The sequence below is a fragment of the Crocodylus porosus genome, unplaced genomic scaffold (assembly GCF_001723895.1).
Source record: "Crocodylus porosus isolate Cpor-Errol unplaced genomic scaffold, CroPor_comp1, whole genome shotgun sequence".
NCBI lineage: Eukaryota > Metazoa > Chordata > Crocodylia > Crocodylidae > Crocodylus > Crocodylus porosus.
The window spans coordinates 62,317,269-62,337,348 of NW_017728943.1; the positions used below are offsets into that span (position 1 = coordinate 62,317,269).

Below are 20,080 nucleotides of genomic sequence, written 5' to 3' on the forward strand. Positions count from 1 at the left end.
TCCTTCCTAGCTACCAGAATGTCCACTCGCCTATGCAACAGCCATAAGGCAATGATGTGATCGGTTAAAAAATAATTTAGCTTTCTGAGTTTCATGGGGTCTTCAGCAGCTAAAACTCGTTTCTAGAAGTGGACTAGGAACTTTGGGACTATAGAGCATTGTCAAAATTAGCCAAAAATCTTGTGCTAGATTGTGGGATTGTATTGTCACTTGGGGTGAGTATCAGATTATGTTTAGTTAATATCGACAAAGCCAGCCTGTTCATGCGATGTAAGAAGTGTTTGCACTAAGAAGAACAGAGGTCCTTTTGAACCAATTAAGCAAAAATAACAGCTGGGCTACCCACTAATAAGGAAGGTGCTGCTAACCCTCCTTTCATTGTGAGAAGAATAAGTCTTTTAAGGCTTACCCCCTTGCATTTTTATAGAAAGGAGAGTCATTCTTTGAAAAATCCAAAATCCAGCTGCGTGATATGTGCAGGAAGAGTGTGAAGGACATAAAGAAACTTTTTATGAAAAGAGTATTGTAGCTGTTACATTGGGCAATTATTAATGGTTGATTCAAGCTTTCAACTTTTGGAGAAAGTTTTACTGCTTAAATCATCGGAGTTTAAATACTTGGAGTTTGGGGGAGTTTGAGTCTCCAACAAATTCCTGGTAGCATATTATAGAAGAGAAGAAACTTCTAGCATCTTTTAATTGGTTCTGAAAGCAAGATAGGGTCCAAACTATTTGAGTATGTCTGAGAAAGGAACAGAAGGGTTTGAGAAGAAATAATGATGATAGCTTTCTAGTCTTTTGCTTTGTATGGAAATGTCTTCATTAGGGATATGATAGTGTAAGAGTGATGTTGTAGCTATGGTAGTCCAGAAATTATGTGAGAGGCAAGGATTTCTCAGGATGATAGCTTTTGTTGGGTGAACTGTGTAGTTGGGATAATGTTAGACAAGCTTTCAAATGCAAGATGTTCTTCCTCTGGTCACTCATTAGGGATAATAGAGGAGTTCTCCTGATAAATTCTTCTGGCTAAAGAAGAGAGATCAGCATCTGTTAATCTGTACAATTTTTGGCCTTAGCAACATTGTGTAGACTGGAAACCAGATAAATAAGCACGTCATAAACTTGTGCCCTTCTCAACTCTCACTTACAATATTGATTCCAAAAGGAAGTGCCACTCAACACTGACAAACGCTTTTCCTGAGTTGAATGAGACCACTCTGTGTTGTTCTCCCCGGTGTTTTGTAGTACCTGTGAAGTGGACCTTTTAAGAATATCCTAACATGATCATTATGAGCCCATCTGGACAATAAGGGTGCCTGCAGACATGTAGGATGCCTGCTCCAATTCACTATTATTAGTGCGTCAGTGAAGACTCAATTAATCAAGTCTGCTGGAGCATGCTAATTAGCACACTCAAGCAGTCTCAGCACCTCATGTTTTCAATGTCCCTACACTTCAAAATGGTGGCAGGGCACTTTAAAGCTCATCAAACAAGCTTTAGTCAAAGCACCCCTGCTGCCATTTTGAAGTGTGGGATCCTGAATACATGAGATGTGGGCCCGTTTAATTACAGTGGCTCCCAAGAGCTGCTCTAATTAAAGTGTCCCCCTTGCCAATCTTGGAGCATGTGTAAAGATGCCCTTAAAGCCTAATTCCCTTCTGTTTTCCTGCCTGGGATCCTAGCAGTAGTATCACAAACACAAATTAACTAGGCTCTATTGGTCTGCAAGGTGAACATGAATGGAGCCTCAAAGCTTTCATGGTTAATTTCTTCTTTATTATGATTTCTTGTTCATTTTTAGTAAGACAGGTGTCTATTTATTCCATACTTTATTCCAATACTTTATTCCATATTAAATCTGTCTCCCCTTTTAAATGATAAAAAACTTTACCAGTCTCACTTTTTGAAAGTCAACCCCCTATACCATTGTGTCATTGAAGATGTAACAAGCTCATTCTGGAAAGTTAACTGACCTTTTTATGTTAGTTCTATTCTGAAGCATAAAATTTACAATGTTACATGAATAACCTACTTATGTGAGGTGGTGTGCCCCAGCTCATCGCTGGTTAAGAATGAAACCTGAGTTTGGTTAATTTTGAGAATTAAGAGAATAAATGAAGAATCCAGTTCTCTCATTTAAAAAATATACATGGGATCCTAACTTAAGAAAATTTTTCTCTTGAATAGTAGAGGAAAAAAAGATTTAATTTTTTGAACTTCTGGCAAATTCTTCATTGTAAAATTGTATAAAAAGTAAAGATAATGGTGATCCTGACCTGCAAAGGTTTTGAAAATATAGAATGGGGCTTATGATCTCCTTTGCCACTTTATGACTTAAAAGGTGGATTTGAAAGGTATGTTTGCATTTAATTTTTTTTGGCTTTGTACCAGAGGAATATCAGGATGTCCAGTCTGGTTTTGCTGGAGGCTTGTAGGGGAATCTCTGAGGATCATGTACATCTCCTCTTTCCATAGTCTTTTCTATGCTCTTCAGTCAACAGTTTTCCCAGGTCCAAGGCAGCTAAAGGTACTCCAGCAGAGGCAGTGCATGAATCATGCATTGATAAGCTTATTTTATTACTGTATCCTTAAATATGAAGTTTTTTGTTCTTCAGAAGGATTTGCATCCATGGAGGGGTCTCAGATGCAGAATTAGACAACAGCAGTTTTTCACATAGTTGGTAACCCCTCTCGGTATCTGATTTCCATCCTCCTTATTACTGGAAGCACTTAATGTGATCAGGTGAATAATTCTTTTTCTCTCTACATCAGAGGCATACATCAAGGGCTCGGTGAACAACTGTTCACCAGGGCACCCTTCGGGAAAACTGGGAGTAATGGTCGCCAACTCCTTGAAGACCGTTTCAGGCGCAAGATTAGGAAAAACCATTTCACAAGTAGGGTGTCCAGACTCTGGAATAAATTCCCTCCAGAGGTGGTGCAATTGCCTACCCAGGAAATCTTCAAGAGAAGACTGGACGGTCACTTGACTCCAGTTGTCTTTCCTGCTTGGTGCAGGTGGCTGGACCTGATTTTCTTCTAAGGTCCCTTCCAGCCTAACAATCTATGAAAAACTCTCTGCCCTTTGTCAAGAGATAGGTATTCTACTTAATCGTGATTATGGCCAAGAAATAAGCAGAAATATCTTGGGAAGCCTGGTCCAGTGTATAGACATCTGTGCTGGCCCTGTTATTGCCTTGCGTATCATTGAACAAGTGTCTTAACTGCTGTGTAGCTTGCTTTCTTCATATGTAAAATCAGGCTAGTAGCCCTTAGGTAATGCGTTTTGGGATTGAAAGATGAAGCACTTTGTGCACTACGATGGATCTGGGTAGGTGAGATGAGCAGCTGATGAGGGGAATGTTCATTTGGAACCTTGTCCATCAGTCTTCAGAATGAGATTTAACCTTTTTCTTGTTCTTGAGTATCTGAAACAGGCCCACTAAACAAAAAATAAAATGTCCAAAGCAAATTGAGGGGGATGGCAGTGTCTTCTTGACTGGCACAGGAAAATAGGGTGGAGAGCCAGCAACTTGCAAATCCTAATCCTCACAATTTAATTGATTTAATATGTTCATGGTCAAATTGTTTAACCTCTCTCATCTACATCAAACTAATACTTCAGGGCTACTTTGAGGGTTAAACTAGTTAACAGTCCTTTAAAGATATAAAATGGGTGTCACAGATCTGGTCCATGGGCTGGATCTGGCATGCAGAGCTGTTTCATCTGGCCAGTGGGGATCCCCATGGGGCTGGAAATTTGGCAGTGGGATGAGTGGCAGCAGAGTTAGTTGCTGCAGCTCCTGGAGCCATCATAATGTAATGATGCCACTATTGGTTCCACTGTCAAGTTTCCAGCCCTGTGGGAAGCCCTGTGGGCTGGATTTGGAGTGCAGCGTTGCGTCATCTAGCCTTTGAGGCTGCCCATGAGGCCAGAAATTTGGCTGTGGGAGGAGTGGTGGCTGTTGTGGCTCCAGGAGCTGTGGCAATTAAAGCTGTTGTTGCCAAATTTCCAGTCCTATGGGCAGCCCTGCAAACCAGATGTTGTGGCTCCACACTGGATCCAGCCTGCAGACGAGCCCCGTGTGACTCCCTGATGTAAGGTATTAAATATACTGAACAGTATTGGATAGAAGTGGAAAATGACATATTTCCTTGCAAAGTAAATGAGGGTTTGTTGAAGCTACTGCATGAATAGGGCATGTATTAAGAGGCAAGTAGAAGTCTGGAAGCTGTTGTTCAAGTTCTTGATGGGTTGAGAATTAAGGGCCTTTGTGAAAAAAAGGAATACTTGAGAGAGAGGTTGTGCTTGGCCAGAGGTTCTGCTGTTTGGTTGATAGCAGTTTCCCTCTCTCTCTCTTTTTTGTAATTTTCTTGATTTGATGTCTTTGGAGAACAATGCCATTTTTATGATCATGCGATGTCCTATACATCTAACTGCAAGTATCTTGTAAACCGTCCGGTGACTTCTGTTCCTCTTTGTGTTTATTACTTGCTTATAAATTGAACTGGATGGTCCAAATCTTCCATCCTAGTCCATGCTGTCCTTTCTCCTTGAGGAAATTTAACAGGTCATTAACAATTTTTAATTAAGCCAGCTTCAGGGCTCTTTGTGCAAGGATCTGAAATGCATTTTGATAATACCATGAGATCTTTCCAATCAAGAATATATTTTATCTCTGAGGGTTAGCCCTGGATTAAGTTAATCAGGAAAAGATTTAATTTTTTTAAAAATCACGTTAGCGGCTTGTTATTAACAGCTCAACATAGGGAACTCCCTTTCATGGAAATCCGCTCTAATTACTGAACAAGTAACTAACTCTGGCTTAGGTAACCAGCATATCACCATCCTGCTGGTTGCTATTTGAAAGAGAGACATCCTGAATGAGAAAGAGATACTTGACTGGGACAGTTGATAGTATTCCTCGTATTCCATGTGCTACCTTTTTTGTATCTATTCTGTCGAAATGTTTCTTGCTCTAGTATATATTTTCATCACTTTACCACAGGAAAAGGAATAGGGTGAAGTAAAGATATCCCAGGTGGCATGCTAACTTTGAGATTCATGCTTTTACTGTATGTTGGAACCTCAAGAAAATTGGAATATTGTTGGGAATTTTTATTTTAGTGAATATGTCAAAGCTGAATAGTCCTTAAATATAAAATTTAAAGAACAGTTGCTGGATATCGGTTTAATATCCTATATTAATTGGTTGAGGGTGGTCTGGTCAGCCCTTCCAACTTCCATTTTATTTTAAGAAATGTTTTATTTCTTTGAAATATACCAAGCTTTTGGAAAATGAGAGAGCAGCCTGTGCCTGCTTGTGTAGACGGAGGCTTGTATGTGTGGCAAAGTAGCTGTAGAGTTTTTATATTCTGTTTGCAGTAACAGTAAACAGAGCATCTAAAATAACCACTTGCACATTGCAACAAACACATCATCATTTGCTTAAAAAGAGTTATAATTACAGTTGACGAAGCATGGACACCATAAAAAATGCATTAGTTTGGCTTGACACATTAATTACCTGTTTTTGCAGATGTTTTTATATATTGTTGTATGAACAGTTTACAAAATAATTACAGGAAAGTCATATGGAAAATAAACTAAGTGGGTGGTTTCTCGCCTTAATATTTTCATTCATGTGGATCTGCGTGAGGCACAGCTGCTCTATAGCAAAGGCAGGGGGAGAGAGAGAGAGATTGCAATGAGGAATCTCGAAGGGTTTTTATTTGAAGGTCTCTGTCATCAGCATTACCACACTCTTATATCTTGCTTTAGCAGTGTAGTTTTTAAACATTTAAAATGACATTGGTGATTTAATCTCCATGATCAGGGGGGAAAAAGCTTTGATCCTGATCAGACGAAACACAAATCTTCTAGTATGTAGGAAAGAACCTAAATGAAAAATCAATATTAGTTTTAAGCAGGATAAGCTTGTATGCGCAGTTGTGAAGATTCATCAAAGGCTTTGACACAGCTAAATATTTCCTGTTTTTATGGTTTAAAAAGTATTCTTTCCAAGGTGTAAATAATTGTAGAAAAAGATATATATGGGTTGAAGACATTGTAAGCTGTCCAAATGATCGTAGCTGGGAATATACTGGAAACATTAGAAAACAAAACATCCCCCACCCCCCACTTTTATTAAAAAAACATTTTGTCCACTTTATTTTTTTTAAATGTGTATTTTGGATGACTTGAATATCCCTTTATTCCTCTAACATACAGATATAACCTCCTTGCATTTCTTTGGCGTTTATGAATATGTATTGCTGTTTAAAAATCTGAAATACAAGGTTTTTTACTAGTATCCTCTTAAATTATGTAAGAAATGAGAGACTGGGGTAAATGCAGAAGACTGAATTTGGCTTATTGGATAATTTATCATCACTTGCCATCCTCTAAGTGATTTGCTCAGGGTTTTTAAATAGCCTTTTTTTTAAAGTAAAATATCTTTAGTATTTGGTGGCTGACTTTTTTTCCCCATTGCAGTATACATGTCTGTAAGGCCAAAAATGTTAGTATTTAAAAGAGAAATTGTGATGGGATGTAGCTAGTATTTTTTTATAATTGCTCTTGGCCAAACTAATACAATGGAAACAAACTTTTACTTCCACAAACTAAGTTATTCTTCTAAGTATACCTTGTATTAAAGCGCTTAGACCTGGAACTGGCAAGGAAGGAATAAGTTCTGGTCTGTCAGTCCTTAGTGAGATGTGAAACTTTTTTAATAGAAATGTTTGCAAATAAAGTTCTTTCTATTTTGGTTAAAGATCTTAATGAGTGAACATCTCTCCTCTCCTCTCCTAACTCTTTTAAGATTTAGTGTCTGATAGCCCCCCGCTCTCTCGTGAGCGCTATCTAAGTGAAGTTAATCTCTTATGAAAATGGAGAAAACAGAGACCTGAAAAGGGACATCCTGTCTCATGTCTAATTACTCAAAAATTACTGAAGCATAGGAAAAATAGCTGAAGAGTGATAACTTTCCACATTAAAAAAATTTAACTGACAGTTAGCAATAATTTGACCTTTTTAATGATAGCTCTAAACTCAGTGCATTGCTGAATTGCTAGATGCCATACCAGTTAGTTTCAAGAAAATGTTGGCTGAAGAGAAAATAATAGGAAGGACAGCTCATTTGTCTTCCATTAAGTGACCAGGTCTTGATGGAAATTCTAGGGACTCCAATGAAGCAAGCTCTAAAATTTGTACAAAGCCAAGTTTCCTGCCTTAGAAAGACTAAATGTATGGCAGAAGTGACAGGGTTGGAACTAAATTCGAAGAAATTAGAAAGTATTCTGTTTTGCAGTTTTTTTACAGACTATCTGTAATTACAATTTACATTAGATTTTTTGGAAGCCCAAGCTTCCAATAGTGCACACTTTATTTTTCTTTTGTGTGGGACAGACTATGTTGACAGTGTGCTCTGGAAATTTTTTTACAAGGCTCCTCTGAAGGAGATGCTGATATGAAAGATGTTGAAGCTGCAGGTAATGGCTAGGTATGGTGTTTTCTTTTACAGGTCCACTCTTTATCTTCTGGTGCTTGCGAAAGGACTTGAATTTTCATCATCTTATCGTTGACTCCTTTTGGGGGGCTCCGTCTTGTCATTGATTGCCTGATTAATTTTTTTCCTCTCCATCTAATAGCTTATAAATGCTTACTGTATTTTTGACATAGCAGTTGTACTAGGCTTGTTGTCCTGCTGTATTGCTTGGAGTAGAGGTGAGTAGCTTGCAGTCCTTAGCCTAATGGAGGGTGCCTTCATCCAGGAGCAAGGAGACTATGATTTAGAATCTCGTTACTGAGCATCCCATTATCAGGAGACGCGCGCGCTTCCTGCTCTCCCCCCCAAGTCACTTCTATTATAGCTTGTGATAGAACCTCTAATAGCATAGACTTAACTCTCCTCTTTCTAGCCACTGTTGCCTCTCAAGATGTCTGTGAGCCATTACGTGAAAGAGAGGGAATACTTCAGAAGGCCAAAGTGACTAAAACTTAACGTGTGAAATGGGCCTTATTGAACTTGCTGTTCCAGGAGTTCTGGTGGAAAAATTGCTTTGCGTTAGGGGTATGGTTCATTGGAAAAGATTCACAACAGTTCATTTTACAGTTTTCTTATGGCTAAGGTATACACCTAGTGAAGGCTGTTCTTTTTGTGGTTAGTTTGGTGGCACAGTAGAAAGGTGCCTTTGAGCCCAAGTCTCAGTCACTGTGTATCTCCATAAGGAGTATAGTGAATGAGCCAGAGGATTGCTTTTGGTATGGGCAATTATTCACTATTTGTGAGGCAAGTCTCCTTCCATGGACTTCCTAAAGAGGCACAGAAGATGTAGAATTATAATTATTATTATTCTATAACTGTTAGGGAATAAGAATGAATATATATACATACAATTAGTATTTGGTCCACCTACTTAATTTTTAGCTTTTTCCTTTTTTACCATTTTTCTTTTCTGGTTTTCCAGCCTGTAAACAGTCTTAGAAGACAGCCAAAAGACCCCCCAAACCAACCCCCCCTCCCCCAAAACAACCCCAAAACAACCCTTTATTTTACTAGCATTTATTAGGCGTGAAGATTTGATTACTTGTCAGAGCTCAGGCTTATGAACAGTGCTGGATTGCCAGCACTGTGGCCTGTGGTCCTCTGTTTAGTCACAAGACCGACACACAGCATAAACAGTAGCTGTGCAAGCCTTTTATTGCCTCAATTATATGATTCAACCCTGATCTGAGAAGTCTATCTCCTGGGCTGAAAGGGCAATTCATTATGAAATCTTGGCCCTTGGTCTGACTTCTGAGACTGTCATTTGTGGTGATGGCTATATTTTTATTTAGCACAGTGTTCTGAACTCTATACTGTAGGAACCAGACTGACAATCATTTTGTCTTCATGTAGGCTTAGCAAATGACTCTTGGTCACAACCAAATAGGTCTGAATTCAGATTAGTGATGTAGGGCCTGCTAATTATCTACTGCTTGTCACCCTAGCATGCGAATGTCTGAACAGAAAAGCAAAATCTCATATCAAGTCTTTGAGTTATCTTGGCCTTATTTTAGGATGTGTGTGTAGGCAATAACATACATGAGATACATGCACACATTGACCACGTTTGGAAAGATAAATCTTACGACCAAGTGCTTTCAACCAGGTAAAGTATTTCGAAATACTTGTTTTTTCACGTACTACTTCTATTTTGAAGTACTTACTTCTAAGTTGAAAAGGAAGGTTGTAAACAACAGCAAAAAGCTGCAAATGAGAACTCTCCCTTTCACTTGTTGTATGGTGGCTAATCGAAGCATCTTTGACCAGTCTTTCTTTGACGTGTAAATTAGGTTGATAGAAATAAGCAAGGTTTTGCCACCACCTTTTTTAATTAGCAATCATTTATACCAAATCTTTGTCACTTTGATTTTCATGGGTACAAAGTCCATTTCAGTTCGCTTCATTTCTTGCTTTGGTTTCCATAGGAATTAATACCAGATTGGGAAACTAAGGTAAGAGATTTTAAGTATTTGAGTATGTAACAAGGCTTAAATGGAATCTTTGCCTAAATCTCAGAACATAAAACCTAAAAGGAAGCATATTGTTGGCTTGCCTGAATCCAAAGTACCCAAGATGCAGGCAACCCTTTATCCCAAATATTTGTACACCTTTATTAAAGAGTGACAGCCTTCTATTTTTCAATCTAGGTGAATCAAGCCCAACACGTCGAGAAGCAGTGAAGAGGAAGACCGCAGAATATCTAATGCGTGCTGAAAAAATTTCCACCCTCTACCAAAAATCTTCAACTGAAGATGGATCCCTTTCTGTGGTAGGCTTTGATTTAATTTATGTGAAACTATCTCTGCAAGACTGAATTTCTTAAAATAGGGTATAATTCTCATCAACTTCAAATAGTTTGGCCTCACTTGTGATGTTATAGTTTTAAAAGAAGAGTGGCTGTTCTTTGCAGCCTCTTGGTGATTCATTTTATGTTTTGTAATTTGCACAGTGCACTTGGCTTGTAAAAAGTGAGAGTGGGATTTTCATAGTCTTTCATCATTTGCTATACTTAGTGGCTGTAAATGATATTTTAACAATATTAAAATATTTAGAAAACTACAAAATATTGAGTTAAAAAATCCTGTCCCCATCAGCAGATTATTACCTGATGATCCTGTGAGTGCAGGGGCTATTGGCTTCATCAGCTCACTATAAACTAATGTGTCTGAAATGAGTCGGACTGTTTCCTTCCACATGTCTCATGATTATGCTTGGGTATTCAATGTTCTAACTTTATTACATTCCTTTCTGAGGGGTCGTGTACGTACTTTCACTTCTTTAACCATATTATACTTGAGCAAAAAAAAAAAAAATCATGTTTCAAGACACCTTAAAGGAATTTTTGTGTTGCCTTTCCAGTCAGTTCCTTTGGTACTTACCTGGTTAGATGTTTGCTGCCAGCAGACCAAACTGAGAGATTGTCAATGACTGACGGCTCTCATGTTTGAAACATAAAAGTTCTAAACATCTTGTCTGTCTATATTTGTATCAAGTAAGGATAAAAAAAGGCGGAAGACTTTCATCTTATTTTTGCACAGTCCTAAGAGTGGTTTAAGGAGACATTGCTGTTTAAAAAAGCAAAGCCATATAAATAAGGTAAAATTATGCTACTTAGTTTAAAGTAAATTAAAAAAAAATCAAATAATTAGTTTGATGGCAAACTCTTTCTACGGTACAAGTCCACACTTAAAACATTTTTGTTTATCTTATTCATCTTATTTCTTTTAAATATTTTTCATTTTAAGTGAAAAAACCACAACTTGTAAGTACCAAAATTGTTGTGTAAAAGTGGTAGAAATGGATCTGGGGGTCAGTACAGTTGAGGCCCTGGAACATATCCCTATTTGTTACATTGTAAAGTGGGTTCCCTTTATGCAAATTGAAGTTATGCACTGTTTTCCAGGAATGCATGTACAGCATAAAGTGATGAAACCTGTACTCATTTTATTCCAAACCACACTTTTACATATCAGAAAATGTGTGTGGGGGTGGGGGGTGGAAAGGGAGTAATTTCTCTGAAACAGAATAGCTTAATTATTATTGTCCTTGTTCTGCAGTCACCAAGGGAATGTGCTCATGGTACTGAACCGCATATCCTTAGGTATCATTTTGTGTGCCAGCAGCAGTTTTACCTGGTGTATCAGCGTCTCAGGGCACTAAGGTGCCTGCTCCTTTAAGGGCAGAAATTGCCTAGGGAGAGGGCCTTAGCAGTCAGGCAGGAACCTCACAGGAGCAGGTTACTGTGGCAGCAGGCTAATGAGAGGTGGTCAGCTGACGAGAAGAGGCAGGGCCCTGGGCACATATAAACCCCAGGGCTGGGACTAGAGTGTCTGTTCTCTGTCAGCAGCCAAGGGGGAAGGAGCTTTTATAGAGGAAGGTAACTGGAGCTCCAGAAGCTCACAAGGGACCCTGGCCTACAAGGCACTTAGTGCGGGGGGGAAGTTTGACTCTTTTAAAGGGACAGAGTACATCCTGAACTGCTTGTGTTATATTATAGTCTAGGGGCTCTTATTTTGGTTACTGTTTATAAATTGGTGGATCGGGCTGAGGCTATCTGGGAAGGAGGAGGCCTCAATGGGGGCCCACTGCAGCGTGGAGATCCCAGCACCAGTGTAGGTGCAGTGACAAAGGGGGCAGAGAGCCCAGCACCAGTGTGGGTCCTGATAGAGACAAGGCTGTAGAGAGCCTGGTGATGAGCTAGAGCAAGGCCCCAGACAGGCAACATTTAAATACCATCTGCAAAGCCTGGGGCATGGTAAAGGGGTGGCTTTGGAGCCATGCATCTAGCCCGTAAGGCTGAGGGTATTCCATGAGGCAACCATTTTGAGTAAGACCCAAAAGGGGTCCAGAAACCCACAGGGTTCATTGGGGTCCATCAGGACCATGTCTAAACACAAACTCAATGGCAGCCTCCCTATTTATTGTAATTACCAACAAAACATAGCAGGCAAAGAAAAGGGTGCCCATTGGGCAAGATTGGCATGGTCATGGAGCCCTAGGGTCATCATGGCCATCCCTGGGGACCCCATCCTGTGACAATCAGTGATAAGGGAAAGAAAGGCATTTAGGAATGTCTGAAAGCTAAAAAGGAGGTGTACACCTGATAGAAGGGAGGGGCCATAACCAAAGACTATTATACCTCCATTGCTCAAGACAGTAGAGGGGCTGTTAGGAAGGCTAAAGTGGAGATAGAACTAGGATTAGTAAACAGGATCAAAGATAACAAGAAGTCCTTTTTTAAATACATAGGGAGTAAAAAGGTGCTCGCTCCTACCCTTGGGGTCTTCAAAAGGAAGCTAGATAATCACCTAGCCAGGGTCATTTGACCCCAGCATTCTTTCCTGCCCATGGCAGGGGGTCGGATCTGCTTAGGTCCCTTCCAACCCTACCAACTATGAAAATATGAAACATCTTGTGAACATCTGCAAGTTAGAATCATATAACCCAAAGGGAGGTAATCCCAACACAGATCAAAGGGAGCAGGAGGGCGCAAAAGCCCCCGTGGCTCACCAGAAGCATCCGAGAATGTCTCCTAGTTAAAAGGGAGGCATACACCCAATTGAAGGGAGGGGTCATCAACAGGGAGGATTATACTGCGGTTACTCGGGGATGCAGGGGGGCAGTCAGGAAGGCCAAGGCAGAGATGGAACTGGGACTAGCTTCCCAGATCAAGGACAACAAGAAGTCCTTTTTCAAATACATGGGGGGCAAAAAGAAGGTACTGGGTAATGTGGGGCCCCTGCAAGACACACTAGGAAATTTGGTCGTCACACCAGATGACAAAGCTAACCTAATTAATGACTTCTTTGCCTCCATTTTCCTGAGCAGGGACTGGATCAGCCCCCCAGACTCCCCTCAGGCCCCAGGTGAGGTGCACCTAGGCCAAGTGTCAGGGAACTTCTGGTGGGACTGGATGTATTTAAATCAGCTGGTCCGGATGATCTCCACCCCAGAGTGCTGAGGGAATTAGCTGAGGTCATTGTGGGAACCCTGGCATGGCTTTACGAGCACTCGTGGTGCTCTGGTGTGGTGGAAGAGGGCCAACGTGGTTCCCATCTTCAAAAAAGGGAGGAAGGAGTACCCGGGAAACTATAGGCCAGTTAGTCTTACCTCAATCCTGGGTAAGGTTTTTGAGAGAATTATTCTGGCACATGTCCACGAGGGGCCAGCAGGGGATGTTATCCTTAGGGGCAACCAACACGGGTTCATTAGAGGCAGGTCCTGTCAGACCAACCTGGTGGCCTTCTATGACCAGGTCACCAAATCCTTAGACGCAGGGGTAGCAGTGGACATAGTCTTTCTGGACTTTAGGAAGGCCTTCGACACTGTCTCTCACCCCGTTCTCATTAAAAAACTGGGGGACTGTGGTGTCAACACCTACACAGTCAAATGGGTCACCAGCTGGCTGGAGGACCGCACCCAGAGAGTGGTGGTGGACAGGTCATTTTCGACCAGGAGGAACATTTTACTATTGTAGTCTATTACTTACATACGCATAGGGATGCACCATTTTGAGCCAGGAGGTACCATGGGGAAACAGTTTGAAATTCTGGCTTGTTGCTTTTCATTCTGTCAAATGCATTTGGAAGTGGGGAAAAATCTTTATTGAATGCAAATCCAGTATTTTTGGAAATTGAACAGAAAAATGATATGAACAACCTATTTTTTGTAGCAAAAACTATGGTTGTGTAAATGGACTTTAAAGTCAGTGCATTGTCTGTATTCTATTGTATTGATTATTGTACAGAGAGGGACAAATTCCTCATTTGCAGATCAAAAGATAAGTGGGTTACCATTAAAGAAAATAGGGAGTTAATAGCTCAACATATATTTACTCCTTGATGAAACTCAAAATTAACGAGCCAGGAAAAGCCTAGAAGAGCAAATTTAGCTCTTAGTTTAATCTCCTTACTTTGTAGCACAGGCTTTGTGTCCATCTAGTGGTACTATTGTTACAGTATCTCTGGATTTATTTTAATTAGTTTTTTTCTGTCTCTTTTCTACTCTTATGCTACATAAATGTTGCTTTTTTTGAGATCCCTGGGATTACTTGGATGGACTGTTACACTAGTGCAGACACTTTCAGGTGTCTGCAGAGGATGAATTGACTTCTGACCTTATAAGCAGAAATGGGAGTGAGGTGGCAGTTTAGGCACTCACAGAAATGGTGTTGTGAAGAAAGGCATAATTCTGGGCACAAAGAGAATGGGGGCATTGGTTACACACTTGTAGCTGAAAATAAATAGGGATTGAGGTATAGTGGCTAAGCTGCTTCTCTGATGGTATTGCAAGCACAAATCTGGTAAGAATAGTGGCAGATATCACCAAGTGTCGGTATGCTTTGCGTTTGACATGTTGTGGAAATGAAGCTTGCTTGGATGAGGGGTGTTACTCTGGATAGGGTCTGCTGGCTGGGCTCTGAGTCGCATTCATCCTTTTCATTCTAGATCTCTGATCAGCTTGAACTTGTCTACATAGTGTGTTGTTTTCTTGAAGCATAGGTTATATGCACTGAAATGATCTGCACTGCTTTGGGCATATAAAGTGGTGGGATTCTGTGCCTGTTTTAAAGTGTAGTAAGTTAGCATGGAGAAATGTCTCTGGTGCACATTTCTATTGCATTCTAGCTTGGTTTTCCATCAGTTAAAACACCCATTGCTGCTGCTTGTCATGCTATGAATAGTTTGCTCACACATGTACTTTCTACAGCTCTGGGTCAGGTTGGCAGACTGACACCTATTGAAATGCTGCCATGCAGCTGCATTGGGGCACTTCTGTCCACACACTTTTGGAGTGGGTATCCACTCCCTATAGTTGGTATTATTGTAGAGTAGTTCTGTACCATGCACCCAACTTGAACTATGAAAAGATATTGGATCTCCTTCCTTTCTGGAAAGACTACCCATTGAAACAGCAATGCATGCAAAACTTGTTAAAGAGATGGCCTGACTGAGGAGAGCCCCATCACAGCAAGGAGCAAAAATCAGCTTGTTAGATAAAGCAGTGACAAAAACCTGGATCTTTGGCAGTACTTTGCCCACCTATCCATATTATGATGAGCTGAACAGGATGCCACCATCAAGCGGTGTTTTATTGCAGACAGTATAGGGACTGTGATGACTTTGACTAGCACTCTGAGGAAGTGTTTTTGCCTGTAGGACAGGATCTCTTTGTAGTGGGAGAGCCCAAGTCAGACCAAGAGGATGCTGGTGTAGATTCTAGCCTGATGGAAATTTACCTCCCTGGGACTTCTTGTGACATAATCCAATTAATTTTAAAATAAACAAGGAGCCTTCAGCACTATGATATTCATGTAATGTATTCTTTTCCCCCTGGGTGCCTGATAATGCTGCCTCATTGGATAAATGGAAACTGGTAGCATTTCTGAGCTGTGCCCTCCCCCTTTGCATGCTCAAAATGGCAACCACACTTCACTTGTGAATTCTGAAGTCCTTTGTCCTTGGAGAGACTGTCTTCTTGGAAACCCCCTTGCCCCTCTCCCTTGCTTGGCTCTGACTTGGCTGACTGCCACAGCAACTTCTTTTATCCCCTGTGTCCTTAGAATGGTGATTGGGAGAGGGGAGCATAGTTAAATATGTCATACTGTGAGGATTTTAAAAAAATCCTTTCAACCACTCTGATTTCCCTGCTTCTGTGTCATGGTCCAGTTTCCTTTGGCCCACTGCAGCAGTCCACATCTTCCTAAGGCCCCTACTATGTTACATTTATTATGCAATCACGCAGTAAATTCAGACTGGCCACACGTGCAAAGTAAGACCAGCCTGAAGTACAAAGTAATTGCACAACTAACTGGTTAATTGCACAATAAATTTAAACCAGCCACATGTGTGAAGTAATTAATCACACCATAAAAATGACTATCCAGCTTTAAAAAAGAGCCAACCAGCTACAAAGTTAGGGTTTGAAGATGTGTAACAACTCTATAGCTGATTTTCATCCTGCTTTAATTTTGAATATGTGGTGGGGCCCTGACATACTGATGGTGGCAAACTCATGGCCACTCTGTCCCCAGACTCTAAGGTTGTGTCCAGATGAAACTGTACATGCCTCTTGTAGCATCTCAAAGCAGTCCTGGGAACAACCTGCCCCCCCCTTCCCCACGGTGCATATTTGCAGCACTGACTCTAAATTTGATACCTGGAAATCCAGGTATCAAAAATAAACCCAAGGAAAAAAAGCAGGGCAGGTGGGTCCTCCAGAGACACTCTGGTATCCGGCCACTCTGTGGTGCTTCTGTTTCCCCAGCAAGCACCCTTTGCGTGTAAGGCAAGCAGAAGCAGGGCAAGGCTGTGGTGGGACCCGGCCCAGGTGCTGTCCCAGGTAAGCAGGGACGGGGTGGGAGGGCTGTGTGGTTTCTGGGGGGGAAGGGGGTTGTGGGTGTGGGGAGTGGTGGGGGTGGCGTGTGTGGGGAGAATGTGGGGTTTGTGGAGGGGCTGCCACATGCCTGCCCCCCCCACCTCCTGTGGCATTAGCTGAACCGTGCCAGCAGCAGCACTGCCAGACCCATGGTCTATGCGGGGAGAATGGGCCAGTAGGAACTGAAGCAACCTGGCCTGGCATGGCCCGCTAGCATGCCTGTGGATGGGCCTAGAGCACACAGCTCCTGTCCAAAGGTGCATGGTAACTGAGTGGGTTGGGTCATGTCGGGCCGGGCTGGGCCAGGCCCGTTCTCCGTGAAGGTCAGGTGGCAATGTGCCATGGCCCAATACAGGCACAGCCACATGGCTGTGCATCGCCACCTGACCCTCATGGAGCTAGCTTGTGCCTTTGGACAGGAGCCACATGTCCGGAGCCTGTCCAAAGGTGTGCCAATGGGTAGGGTCAGGTCCAGATGCACCCCTTCTCCCTCCATAGACCACAGGTCTGGCAGCACTGCCAATGGCATGGCTTGGCTGGCTCTGCAGGGGGTGGGGGATGGGCATGTGGCAACCATCCCCGCAAACCCCATATCCACCCCATACCCACTCACATGCCCCTCACCACCCTCTTCCTGCAAACCCCCCCAACTCCTTCTGCAAACCCTACAGCACCCCAATACCCACCCACATCTCCCCATATCCCTCCACGTCCACCCACACCTCTTCCCATCCTGCTCCTGCAAACCTCACATCCCCCCATCACACACCCAGTGTGCTCAGCTGCCAGACAGGATGAGACCTGCTGGCAGGAGCTGTGGCTGCAAGGGTAGCTGTCCCCATATCCTGGTTAGTAAAGGAGTCAGGGGGAACTCTAATTTTTCTGTTAAGAAAGTCAAAAACAAACATCAAAGCATATAGATATTTAGAATTTATTTTATAATGATAGAGACACTGGTAGGCTTCCAGATTGTTTTAAAATTGTAAATATATCACTAAAACATTATCCAACTGAGATAAATATATATAAACAAAAAACCATATGCGTGTATGTGTGTGTGGTCTTTTGTTTTAATTGTGCAAGAACATGGATTTTGGAGTATTTTACAGAGTGAATTTGGGATTTATTTAATCAAAGAATTTGCAGTTTTTAAATAGGGAACACCAGGATTTCTCCTAGTGAGGCAAGTGGCAGGACCCAGACAGAGGAGCCTGCTCAGGGCTGGCAGCCAGGGCCCATCTGGAGGGCATACAAGGTGGCTGACCTCCTGGCTATTTGGGGCCAGGAGGACATGCTTTGACAGTTAAAAATAGACCACCATGCTGAGAACATCTTCTGGTCAATAGCTGCTCAGATGGCAGGGTGGGGACACACATGGCAGCAGTGCCACACAAAGGCCAGCTGTGCAGCCACGTCCCACTGGCAGCTGGCCCAGAGGTGCAGACACCTCTGCTGTGGCCGTGCAGTCCTTGTCTGGGTCTGGCAGGTGTGCAGCCTTGGGGGCCACATGCTGTCGCAGATGGCAGTAGATCACATCCAGGCAGCAGCCCCTACTGCCAGACTGCTGGAGTGGGCAGAGGGCGCAGGGAACTTGCAGTTAGGGCTGATTCAGCAGTCCAGCTGGCACAAGGGGCTAGTGTCCCCAGATACCAATTGGCCAGACCCCAGAAGCTTCTATTTGTTGACCATGGCCCTAAGGCCCACCTGGCTAACTAATAGGCCCTACTGTGTGGGGCTAATGGGTGAAAGATACAACAGAATTCTTGGGGCAATAAAAGCGAAAAACAGAACAGGCGTGACGTGAGGGTCAAAGGGTCAAAATGCGAGAATAAGTGTTCCTGAGGGGGACACTGAGCAGAGCCCCCTTGGCCACGCCCACCGGTCCTCAAAGGCATCCAAAGAGCCTTTTATTTTTGGACACTGCCCAGTGGTGCTCCACTCAGAAGCATGTGTGGACCAGTGAGAGGAAAGTGGCCCTGCAGTCTCTGGATACCTTCCCAGCCAGAGCCTCTTTCCTAGTCATGTACAAGGGCCAGGAGGAGGTTGCCCAGGAGGTCCCGGGAGTTGGTGGGGCCACGGATGGGGTGTCCAAAAATAAAGAGGTAGGGAGTAAAGTTAATCCAGACCCTCAGGAGAAAGTTCCGGAAGTGGAGATGGAGGGGATGCAGCCTGGTACACTCAAGTGTCATGTGTGCCAGGGTCTCCCTCTGCCTGCAGAAGGGGCAGGAGACCCAGGTATCGGTAAAGCTTGCCATGTACATGCCCGTGGCGATGGCTCCATGGACGAGCCAGTAGCTGAGGTCCCCAGTGGCTCGTGGGATGAGAGTGGAGTACAGGCTCAGCCACTGGGGCATCCCAAATACGCCGTAGCTGAGCATCCCAGAAGCTCCTGTTTATTTGTATCTTCCAAGTTAACATGGGCCTTAAGGCCCACCCAGCTAACTAATAGCCCCTACTGTGTGGGACTGTAATAGGGGGCATGCTCGGGGCCTGATCTCATGCCGGCCCACCCACCTGTTTCAGGGCCAGTTGCCCACCTCCTCACCTGCCATGCCTTGAAGATATATAATTATGATCTTAAATAGGTGGGAGGCTGCCCATTTCTTGCCCTGATGCCAGGCTCGCTACATGCAGCTCCGTTCTTCCCCTACATGCCTGCACAAGTCTTGCAGATGGCATCCACAAATGTTAACCTCACTGGCCCCACACTGGGCCCCAGAATCCTCCAGTCCAGACCTCAACTGGATCCCTCCCCTTAGGTGGACTACTCCACCCTCATTTGGAGCTGCCTAGCTCCCCCCTGAACTGTTTGTCTGCTGGTGTGGCCCCCCCCAAGGACCTTTGGTCACACAGGCCCTGGCCACACCTCCAAGGCCAGTTGGAAATCCCAGGCCTTCAGCTCTGGGCATCCCTCGCAGTGGGCCCCTGGACCTTTTGACCATTCTGGTCCTGGCCCCAGCATTGACCAATCAAGGGTTTTCTAAGTCAGGCGTCTGAGTCTATAGCTCACTCTCTAACCTGGGTCCACCTTCTTGGCCCTACCATGGGGTAACCCACCTGGTTGTGGGAGCTGGGGTTAAGCTGCCCCAACCCGCCTTTCACCAAGGTGGTAACTGGCCTGGTATTTCCTGGGGACTCCCACACCACTGAGAGCCCCACTAGGCCACCCACTCCCGGCAGGATGCAATTTTATGTCATGTCCAGGACCAGGAGCCTCCAAGCCATCCCCTTAAGCTCCTGCCCTTACCTCCAGGATGATGCTTGCAGCCAGGTAATGTTTCTGCCTGTCCTGTTAGCAGCAAACTTGTGTGTTTATATAGGTGGCCAGAGATCTAAAATGTCCACTGCAATCAAGCACCTTCTGGCTGCTTGGCTCAGCCCTTAAAGTGGCAGGCACCAACAGTGCTCTGCTACAGGGACCAAAGGGTGAAATATACAACTAAATTATTATTTTTTGGGATAACAAAGGCAAAAACCAGGGTGGGAGTGTTGTGTGGGTCAAAGGGTAAAAATGTGAAAATAAGTGCTCCTGAGGGGGACACTGAGCATAGCCCCCCGGGCCGTACCCACTGGTCCTCAAAGGCATCCAAGGAGCTGTTGGATGCTGCCCACTGGTGCTCTGCCTGGAAACATGCACAGGCAAATGAAAGAAA

The 20,080-nt window shown here is 43.3% G+C and overlaps 1 protein-coding gene across 2 annotated transcripts in view; it reads left to right on the plus strand.

Annotated features, from left to right (window-relative positions):
* RPS6KC1 (ribosomal protein S6 kinase C1) overlaps positions 1-20,080 on the plus strand; it is a 137,191-nt gene that overhangs the window by 47,024 nt on the left and 70,087 nt on the right. For both annotated transcript variants that reach the window (XM_019549457.1, XM_019549456.1), the window contains one exon: positions 9,698-9,819. In XM_019549457.1, the coding sequence (XP_019405002.1) occupies positions 9,698-9,819 (122 nt within the window). The remainder of the gene's footprint in view (positions 1-9,697; positions 9,820-20,080) is intronic.